Source organism: Rutidosis leptorrhynchoides, chromosome 3 (genome assembly GCF_046630445.1).
Source record: "Rutidosis leptorrhynchoides isolate AG116_Rl617_1_P2 chromosome 3, CSIRO_AGI_Rlap_v1, whole genome shotgun sequence".
Taxonomy (NCBI): domain Eukaryota; kingdom Viridiplantae; phylum Streptophyta; class Magnoliopsida; order Asterales; family Asteraceae; genus Rutidosis; species Rutidosis leptorrhynchoides.
Window position 1 is genome coordinate 601,283,769 of NC_092335.1, and position 11,344 is coordinate 601,295,112.

An 11,344-nucleotide genomic window follows, 5' to 3' on the forward strand; every position below is an offset into this window, starting at 1 on the left:
AAACGGATTTAAAATGAAGAAGTTATGGGTAAAACAAGATTGGATAATTTTTCTCATTTTAGCTACGTGAAAATTGGTAACAAATCTATTCCAACCATAACTAAATCAACTTTTATTGTATATTATGTAATCTTGAGATACCATAGACACGTATACAATGTTTCGACCTATCATGTCGACACATCTATATATATTTCGGAACAACCATAGACACTCTATATGTGAATGTTGGAGTTAGCTATACAGGGTTGAGGTTGATTCCAAAATATATATAGTTTGAGTTGTGATCAATACTGAGATACGTATACACTGGGTCGTGGATTGATTCAAGATAATATTTATCGATTTATTTCTGTACATCAAACTGTGGACAACTAGTTGTAGGTTACTAACGAGGACAGCTGACTTAATAAACTTAAAACATCAAAATATATTAAAAGTGTTGTAAATATATTTTGAACATACTTTGATATATATGTATATATTGTTATAGGTTCGTGAATCAACCAGTGGCCAAGTCTTACTTCCCGACGAAGTAAAAATCTGTGAAAGTGAGTTATAGTCCCACTTTTAAAATCTAATATTTTTGGGATGAGAATACATGCAGGTTTTATAAATGATTTACAAAATAGACACAAGTACGTGAAACTACATTCTATGGTTGAATTATCAAAATCGAATATGCCCCTTTTTATTAAGTCTGGTAATCTAAGAATTAGGGAACAGACACCCTAATTGACGCGAATCCTAAAGATAGATCTATTGGGCCTAACAAACCCCATCCAAAGTACCTGATGTTTTAGTACTTCGAAATTTATATCATATCCGAAGGGTGTCCCGGAATGATGGGGATATTCTTATATATGCATCTTGTTAATGTCGGTTACCAGGTGTTCACCATATGAATGATTTTTATCTCTATGTATGGGATGTGTATTGAAATATGAAATCTTGTGGTCTATTGTTACGATTTGATATATATAGGTTAAACCTATAACTCACCAACATTTTTGTTGACGTTTAAAGCATGTTTATTCTCAGGTGAATACTAAGAGCTTCCGCTATTGCATACTAAAATAAGGACAAGATTTGGAGTCCATGTTTGTATGATATTGTGTAAAAACTGCATTCAAGAAACTGATTTCGATGTAACATATTTGTATTGTAAACCATTATGTAATGGTCGTGTGTAAACAAGATATTTTAGATTATCATTATTTGATAATCTACGTAAAGCTTTTTAAACCTTTATTTATGAAATAAAGGTTATGGTTTATTTTAAAAATGAATGCAGTCTTTGAAAAACGTCTCATATAGAGGTCAAAACCTCGCAACGAAATCAATTAATATGGAACGTTTTTAATCAATAAGAACGGGACATTTCAGATACCACTTGTTAGGATTTGTGAATCCCAAACAAGACATGTGATTAATCACTAATCACAAACCCATGATAACAAACCAATAATTAAAAACATGAAACATAAACGTAAACGACACAAGGATTTAACATGGTTATATCCTAACACTAATCGCACGTAGAAGAGTTTAGTCCACTGGCGCAAACCATATATTTTTCATTATTTACACTGTGACAGTGAGGCTATAGTTACCATTTATAAGGAAACCATTAAACATAAAACCTTAGGTTTCTGAACTAGTTTCCTTGCTCAACAAGTAAACATGTCCATCAAGCAAAAGACATTTCAAAATATCAATTACTTGCTCTGTGCTTCACAATCCTAAAAGAATACATAAAAGGAAACGATATCGTCCAGCTTGCTCAACAAGTAAAGCCTCGCATTTCGTGAGCTTTTTTCTGTGATCTACGATCCACTTATCAAACGTGATTTACATGCTCTAAACACGACCTTTTCCAGACTAACTGCTTGACATGTTTCCTCACATTTCAACGCATGTCCTCACGTACAAACTATGGTTCGTGATCCGTGACCTGAGCCTCGCTATCCGCGATCTCCTATCTGCTACGGCTTTTGTTTCTTTGAACGAGTTCTTCACATCTTCAACATGTACATACGAAAGCAGATTATGTTTTTTCCGAGAGAAAAACAGTTAACTAGGTTGAAAAAAAAGTGTAAAACTTTTCATTACTGGTTGGTATTTTGTTGGAAATATCAGTTGACATTTGGCGAAATAAGTCATTTGGGTAGTATGTTTGGCAATCCACCATTTAGACGCTGCCCTAGACTCCCGATAAGAGGTGATGCCCCTAGACCCTGATAAGGGGTACTGTCCCCTGAACTCCACAAGGGGCGCATCTGACCTTTTAATCCTCACTATTTCTAAGTCGGTATCAAGATCGCTCGAACGAGCGTGCCACACTTACCAAACTTGTCATTGAACTTAACTAGATAAACCTTTGTTTTCAACTAAATCACATTAACCAAAATGATTGCTGGTAACAATTTTTTTTTCCGAAAAGCGAATATATTGATAAATCAAACCCCCTAGTTAGATGTTAAGAGAAAATTAAACTGACTTAGAAAGTCACATACTCCAACTTACATTTTTACGACCTCTATTATAAAATTTGAATAAATGAAAAATTACAAACACAATAAAATAAAATGCATTTCTTTAATGGGACAAGCTCGAACAATGTAATGTTACGAATTGCCAAAGAATTCATATATGCTTATAGAATCAGCAATATTTACATCCTCAAGTTGTATAGTAGATGCTTAGGCCATAGCCTATCTACCCCCAGAGAAGCCGCCACCCACTGCCACCCATTGACGACCATAGGCAGCGGATCGCCAGAGGCTCCGTTCGTTGGGCCTGCAACGGTGGAGTGACGAAGATATGTGGAACCCAGTTCTATTTTGAGTCGTTTGAAAATTATTTATTTATTTATTTATTTTCTATAATTTTACTTTTTACCAATATAAATATAACTCAACACTCTCATTTTTTATACTTCACTTTTACTCTCATATTTCAATCTCATATTTCACTTTCATATTTCACACATCACTCTCATTTTTTATACAATTTCTCAAAAACATAAGTTTTACAAACATTGTTACCTTGATGTTAATGTCGGTGAATTTTTTTCCCGACGATATGAAGCAACATTCCGGTGGAACGGTTCATACGTTGGATGTTGTTGTTAGCGGCGTTTATGTATCTACTTTTGTTTGACTATTTAAGACGGAACGTTGATTGCGAGGTGTCCAAGTTTGCGTATTGCGATGAAGACGAGGCGGTGTTCGAGTGACTTGAGGATAACAATAAATGGGCTAAAATACTCGGAAAAGCAATAATAAACTTGGAACATGTCACGCTGTATACCAAGGATATTTGGGACGACATTCCTCACGAGAATGAGCGTAGTGAGGATGAATATTATACTGATTGAATGATATTATATCATTAATCGTAATTTTAGTTTAATTAATCGTAGTTTAATTTATTTAATTGTATTTTTAGTTTTATGTAATCGTAGTTTAATTTTATGTAATCGTAGTTTAAATTATGTAATCGTGTTTTAATTAATGTGGTCGTTTTTTAACTATGTAATGTTTATTTTTATTATTCAATTTGTTAATATTATTTATATTTATATTTTGTGCTTAAATAATAATTAAAAATGTATAAAGTTTAATGGTGGAGTTTATGATAGGGAGAAATTTGTGAAAGAAATGTTAAAAATGATTGTGCTGATGTAGCAGAGAGAAATTCTATGAAAGGTTGTTACAATAGAGAGTGATCTTATAATTTTGCTATATGTTATATCTTTCTTTATATAAAACTCGTCATATATTATGAACTATAATATAATAATAATAATAATAATAAAATAATTTTTGAGTATGTATTATTGAGAGCTCAAAAAACACTAATCGCGCTCAATAAGGTGTATCCCATTAAACTTCTCAATAACGATTCACACTCACTAAATGTACGAAGATATGGTGACAAAATTATTTTGTATTACCCTCTCTCTCTCTCTCTCTCTCTCTCTCTCTCTCTCTATATATATATATATATATATATATATATATATATATTATTTTTTTTTATTTTTTTTTAAAGGCACTTTATTAATAAGCTCACAAATTACATACTGTACAAAATGAGATACCTCCTACCTTAGTTCTCACAAGTGAAAATCAAGAAATATACACAAGCCAAGTGATAAGAAAGGCTAAAATACAGAGGATGTAATCTACCATCTTGACACTTAGGAACTGGAGGACAGCAAACTTTGTGGGCAATGTAACCAAGTAAACCACTCTATTTTTTTTTTTTTTACTTGTATCTCTTCGCAATCCACTCGAATGATTTAACTTGAATTTCATTCAAGGCAACCGGCGGAGTCCATCTTTTATTATTAAAAACTTTTTGATTTCGATTTTTCCAAATCATGTAACCGCATATCCATACCACCGCTTGCCAAATCTCCGCACCCATTACCGATGTGTGAACCGGTGCACTTCCACAGAAGACTTCATTTGTACTAAGATTAGAGAAGCCATTCAAACCCCACCAATTATGTACCTTATTCCAAATCTCAAAAGCGTCCTTGCAAAAAATAAAGGAATGGTCTACCGTTTCAATACCATCATCACAAAGAGGACATCGCACGGAGTGAAGATCGATACCACGTTTATCCAATTCTGACAACACGGGTAGTCTCCTTCGCTTAGCGCGCCAGACAAAAACCTCCACCTTTTTTGGAACCAAGTTATTATGCATAGTCTCGATAATGTTTGGGATCGATGGGGAGATAACAGAGGTGATCTCATCAGCAAGAATTTTTGTGACAAAATAGCCGCTACCTCCAAACGCCCAACACCATGAATCATTTTGATTAGGATTTAACCTTACAGACCTGACCAACTCGTTTAATTCGCACAGTTCATCTTCGGTCCTCCCGGATGGAGTAGAGTCCAACACCACGAACCTACAGCCTCATCACTTTCCCAGCAGATCCTCTCGAAAACAGTAGCATTCATGTTAGATTCCAAATATGCAAGTCTCTTAAACTTGACTTTAAGAGGCACATCCGAAATTCAACAATCGTTCCAAAAAGAAGTTTTTTTGCCATCGCCAATTGTCTTTATGAAAGAGGTTTTGAAGTTGACACCGAGCTCATCAATGTGTGTACCTGTTTTGATAATACTAAGCCAAGTAGAGTTAGCTAAATAAGAAGGAGCTTGACCCCCCGAGTCAAGCAAACCCGAATTGCCATAGATGCTTTTTATAACCTTAACCCACAAGGAGTTGGTTTCGGTTAGAAACCTCCACCACCACTTGCCGAGTAGGGCCATATTTTTGCAATCTAAGGAACCCAAATTTAACCCGCCCGCCTCAAAAGGTCTTAAAACAATGTCCCATTTAACCCACGGAATTTTTGCCTCACACCCCGACCCGCCCCAAAAGAAGTTTCGCCTCACACTCTCAAGTTTTTTAAGCACGCTTGGCGGGGCACGGAAGAGCGAAAAGTAATACAACGGTAAACTATTAAGAACCGATTTCACGAGAGTCAAACGCCCACCACATGACTATATATATATATATATATATATATATATATATATATATATATAGTGGTAGGATCAAGGGGTAAGTAAGAAATCGGGGGGAAGCGGGAGGAAGCAATAATTTTTTTTTTTTTGAAAAAACTTTTTCACGAACATTATAGATTGGATGAAAATATGAACATTTAATAAAGACATTTTGTGATAAATGTTTTTATTTGGTTGGAAAACGCTCGAAGAATTAATATATAACAATTATCGTGTTTTTCGAGCGCATGTTGAGGTTTTGGATATTAGGGTTTAGATATTAGGGTTTATAGGGTTTAGATATTAGGGTTTAGACATTTAGGGTTTAGGGTTTAGATTTAGGATATAGATTGAGTTTTTAACACAAACGGTTTAGAGTTTAGGGTTTAGGGTTTTGGGTTTTAGGGACTAAACCCAAAACACTAAACCCTAAACCCTAAACTCTATATCGGGCTAAATTTTACGTCACAAAACATGAAGAAAAAAAAACGTTAACATTTTTCACGATCAATATTATCTTGAATGTTATTTTTATCGATCGTTTTCTCGCCTAAATAATAACATTCATCACGAAGTGTCTTTTTTAAATTTTCATATTTTCGTGTGATCTTGATGCCTGAAAATAATATCCAAAAAAATGAAAAAAAATTTTTAGCTTCCCCCCGCTTTCTCCCGATTGGTTACTTCCCCATTGATCCTGCCTACATATATATATATATATATATATATATATATATATATATATATATATATATATATATATATATATATATATATATATATATTGAAAGAATTCAAAAAGAACTAAGGGTGTGAGAGAACTCATAAAACTCTCAGATTGAGCTCAATCTGCTCACAAATTGGCTCAATCTGCACACAGATTGAGTCAATCTGCATACAGATTGAGTCAATCTGCACACAGACTGAATCAATCTGCACCACAGATTAAGTTTAGTATGTGAGTTCTCTGGGTTCTCTCCTACCCTTGGTTCTCTCACCAAGGGTAGGAGAGAACTCAGAAAACTCACACACTAAACTCAATCTGTAGTGCAGATTGACTCAATCTGTGTACAAATTGATTTAATCTTGTCAATCTTGTTGCAGATTGAGCTCAATTTGTTGGTTCTATGGGTTCTCTCCGGCTCTTAATTCTCTCTAGATCCCTTATATATATATATATATATATATATATATATATATATATATATATATATATATATATATATATATATATATATATATATATATATATGTATGTATGTATGTATATATATATATGTATGTATATATATATATATATATATATATATATATATATATATATATATATATATATATATATATATATATACAGTAGCGGCAGTGACGAAGCTTGAACACTTACAATGAGGGGGCAAAAAAATCAATCAAAAAATGTAATGTCTTAATTTGATAATCAAGGATTGATAAATCGTATGCTAGACATTTCATATATCAATTCGATGGGGCCAAGATTGAATTATAACATATTTAGTCCCTAAATCTATACAAATTGCTAGTAAGGACAGGGATCCAAAACAACTCAACAAAAAATGTATTGTCTTAAATTGATAATCTCATAAAAGGGCGATAGCTTCGAAAACGACCGACATACCGGGCATCAACCCCTCCTTTTGCACACATCAAATCCTCTTAGAGGATGAATACAAACCTAAGGATTGATAAATCGTATGCTAGACATTTCATATATCAATTTGATGGGGCCAAGATTGAATTATAACATATTTAGTCTCTAAATTTATACAAATTGCTAGTAATGAGAAAACTTTTTGGGGGGACCATGGCATCCCCTTGCCCTTACAATCCTCCGTCGCTGAGTAGCGGAGACAGGGAGGGAACAGGGGGATGCTCAGCCTCCCCCAATGAGCCTAATTGCAATGAAAAATTAATAGGTTTACAAAATTAATTAATGCTAAGCCTCCCCCAATGGGCTCAAAAAAGTGTATACTTATTTAGAATTGTTATATATTACTCCGTATATTATTATATCTAAAACAATTACGCAAATAAATATTCCCGTAATTTAAGCTAATAACTAACAATGAATAAGTCAAAAAGATACGCCATCATCTCTATTTTATTTAATTTACACAATTACATCTTTTCACTTATTCGTGCATAGTACGAGACCTCAAACGAGAGAAATCAAGTTACTGTCTGAACTTCGAACTCGTAAGTTCTCCGTCTTTTATTTTTTTTACGATGTTCCATCCAATAATCTTATGTTCTATTTGTATTAACTAGTTGTGGAGCCCTCGCTTGCGCCGGAGGCTCCGTTTTGAATGCGAGTTAAAAAAAAGTTTTGATCTATTTTGTAAAAAAGAATTTTTTTCGACATCTAACATTGAAGGGTTGTTCCTTTTGTGTAAGTTGCTTCTTTTAGCGTTCGGATTTTTTTTTTTTTAAAGTTAGTTGATCTATTTTGTAAAAAAAAATATATTTTTCGACATCTTTTGGTAACATTGAAGGGTTGTTCCTTTTATGAAAGTTGTCTCTTTTATCGTTGAGGAAGAAAAGGAAAAAAAAAGGAAAAAAAAGTTAGTTGATTTTTTTTTTTTTGTAAAAAAGAATTTTTTCCGACATCTTTTGGTAACATTGAATGGCTGGTTCTTTTACGAAAGTTGCTTCTTTTATCGTTGGAGACAAAAAAAAAAAGACAGCATAGTAGTGGCCCCTGTGGGTCCAACTGTTTGAACGCAGCGTACAAGTCGGTAAAGCGTGGTGAGTGTTATTATTCAGTATTATTTGTTTTAGTAATGAGATAAATAATAATTTAGAATTTAGAATATAGGTATAAAGTGGGGGGTTTAATTAGTATTTTAATGGAAGTTATGGGGTTAGTTTTTTGAAAAGCGAAAATGTAAATAATACTATTCATCGCATATAAGACAAATTTTGTCTAATAGATAATATGTTAATAATATAGAATCGATTTGTTCACCAGCAAATTATATTATTCTAATTTTTTAATTTCCTTGTCATTATTGATAATTGTACTAATTTGATTATTAATTTTGAGTGTTATTTATTTAACTTTTTGATTGTTTGAGTAAGTTATATGATGTATTGTTGTTGTTTATAAGTTTATTGATATGAAATTACTACAGAATTTTAGGTTAAAGCATGGGTCCCAAAAAAACAATCCTTGAGTTTTTTACTAAGACAAGTGGTGTTCTTGATGATCAACCATCACATGAGAAAGTAGATGATGTTACGATAGACGCTAATAATACGGAATCCCAACCGAATGATGATAATATAATGGAAGAGTCTCCTACAATTGATGTTGAAAAATATGATAACTCAAAGCCTAAGAAGTTCAAGTTAGATTCATTAGTTAGAGATCCTGGTATACGGCCTTCAATAATGGAATATCCACGTAATCAACGTGATGAGATTAGACGAGAATATATTAAACTTGGACCTTATCAACTTCATAAGTCAAGTTATCCTCTAAGTGCTAGTGGTTCAAAGGGTAATCGAAGCTTTCAATCAACTTGGTTTGGTAGATTTTGGTGGTCAGAATATTCTCAAGAAAAAGATGCTACATATTGTCTCCTATGCTATCTATTTAATAAGAAGCCTATAGGACGAGTTGGTTCTGATAAATTTACTGTAAAAGGTTTTAATACATGGAAAAAAGTGAATTCTGGTAAAGAATGTGCTTTCATCAAACATGAAGGTAAAACTCCTACTTCAGCTCATAACTTTTCTGTTAAATGTTATGAAGATTTAAAAAATCAGTTGGGTCATATAGAGAATGTGATAGAGAAACATACTACTCAAGAAATTATGGACAATAGACTGAGAGTTAAAACTTCTGTTGAAGTAGTTAAATGGCACACAATGCAAGCTTGTGCTTTTAGGGGTCATGATGAGAGACCAAATTCAGCAAATCAAGGAAATTTTCTAGAGTTGTTAAATTTTATTGCTTCTTATAACAAGGAAGTTGAGAATGTTGTGTTGCATAAAGCTCCTCAAAATGCCACGTATACGTCACCAGATGCTCAAAAGGAATACTTTTGCTAGAAATATACAACAATTCATTCGTGATGAAATTGGGAATGCGAAATTTTGTTTGATAGTTGATGAGTCCAGAGATGAATCTAAGAAAGAACAAATGGCAATTGTTGTGAGATTTGTTGACCGAGATGGGTATGTCAAGGAAAGGTTTCTAGACTTGGTTCATGTCAAAGATTCAACAGCATTGACCTTAAAAAATGAAATCTTGTCATCTCTATCTTTTCATAAACTTGATGTTCATGATATTCGTGGCCAAGGTTATGATGGAGCTAGTAATATGCGTGGGGAATGGAAAGGGTTACAGGCTTTAATGTAGAAAGAATGTCCTTGTGCTTATTATATACATTGTTTTGCTCATCAGTTGCAACTAGCTTTAGTTGCAGCATCTAAAGAAGTGGTTGAAGTGCGCAAATTTTTTAAGAATTTGAACTTCATTATAAATGTCATTGATTCTTCTGTCAAGCGCCACAATCAATTACAAGATGTCAATTATTTGAAATTTCTAATTTGGCCGATATTGGAGAGCTTCGGAGTGGCAGAGGAGCTAATCAACTTAAAAGTTTACAAAGACCTGGAGATACAAGATGGAGTTCACATTACCAATCAATTTGTAGCTTGTTGAGATTGTATGGTCCTGCCATTATAGTATTATGTGACATTGCTATTAATGGATCTACTTCTTCTCAAAAAGGCGATGCTTCCTTTGCTCTCACACAATTAATGTCATTTGATTTTGTTATTGTTATGCACTTGATGAGGAAAATAATGAAGAAAACCGATAAGCTTTGTCAAGCTTTTCAACGTAAATCTCAAGATATCGTTAATGCTTTGGATTTGGTTTCCACTACAAAGACATTAATTCAAAATCTAAGAGATCAAGGATGGGAATCACTTTTGAATAAAGTTGTTTCTTATTGTGAGGGTAATAATATCGAAGTTCCCGAAATGTCTCGAAGTTACAAAGACGTAATTCGTTCTCGTTCTAAAGAAGACAATGTGAATGTTGAGCATCATTATCGAGTTGATGTATTCTTTGCTGCTATTGATAGTCAACTGCAAGAGTTGAACTCTAGATTCAATGAGTCTGTGACTGAACTTCTTCAACTCAGTGTTGCTCTAGACCCTAAAAGGCCCTTCAATAAAACTGATATTTGCAAGCTAGCAAAAAAATTTTATCCTTTGGACTTTACAGAGCAAGAAAATCATCAGATAAAAAATGAGTTGCAACATTATTAGCTAGACGTGCCTAATCATCCTCAGTTAAAAAAGGCTCGTACGATTGCAGAGTTATGTAGAGGCCTACAAGAAACTGAGAAGAACAAAGTCTTTCCGTTATTTGACAGGTTGATTCGTCTTATATTAACGCTTCCAGTTTCAACTGCAATAAGTGAAAGAGCTTTCTCGGCAATGAAAATTGTGAAAACTAGACTTCATTGTAGCATGGGTGATGACTTTCTAAAAAGTTGTTTGCTATTATATATTGAAAGAGATATTGCTGATATCTTTACTACGGATGAGATAATTGATTCTTTTGCTTCTTAAAATCGTAGACGTGTCCAACTTATACCACACAAGGTACAATTCCTTTAATATACTAGTATATTTTACCATATGTTTATCAATATTTAACTAATTCTGACTTTTTAAATATTATTATTCACAGGTTACTTCGTCAAAAATATTGTTTGGCGTGAGCAAAATTTGTTTATTTTTTTCATATTGTTTTTGACATCACTTATGTATTTGGCTTA

At 33.2% G+C, this 11,344-nt stretch overlaps 2 protein-coding genes across 2 annotated transcripts; both read left to right on the plus strand.

The window, feature by feature from the left end:
• The first annotated feature begins 8,693 nt into the window (after positions 1–8,693).
• LOC139902197 (uncharacterized) lies at positions 8,694–9,599 on the plus strand. The gene has a single exon (XM_071884846.1). It carries the CDS (start codon positions 8,694–8,696, stop codon positions 9,597–9,599), a length of 906 nt encoding a protein of 301 aa, XP_071740947.1.
• A 91-nt stretch (positions 9,600–9,690) lies between these two features.
• On the plus strand, positions 9,691–10,829 carry LOC139902198 (uncharacterized). The gene is made up of 2 exons (XM_071884847.1): positions 9,691–9,865; positions 10,057–10,829. The coding sequence occupies exons 1-2, from the start codon at positions 9,691–9,693 to the stop codon at positions 10,827–10,829; spliced, it is 948 nt and encodes a 315-aa protein (XP_071740948.1).
• The last annotated feature ends 515 nt before the right edge of the window (positions 10,830–11,344 follow it).

Excerpts from the sequence above, each read along its gene's own strand:
- LOC139902197 (XM_071884846.1), top strand. The coding sequence starts at position 8,694 with ATGGGTCCCAAAAAAACAATCCTTGAGTTTTTTACTAAGACAAGTGGT.
- LOC139902198 (XM_071884847.1), top strand. The coding sequence starts at position 9,691 with ATGGCAATTGTTGTGAGATTTGTTGACCGAGATGGGTATGTCAAGGAA. Across the intron at positions 9,866-10,056 it reads CCAAGGTTATGATGGAGCTA|CGCCACAATCAATTACAAGA; the intron begins GTAATATGCGTG and ends TCTTCTGTCAAG.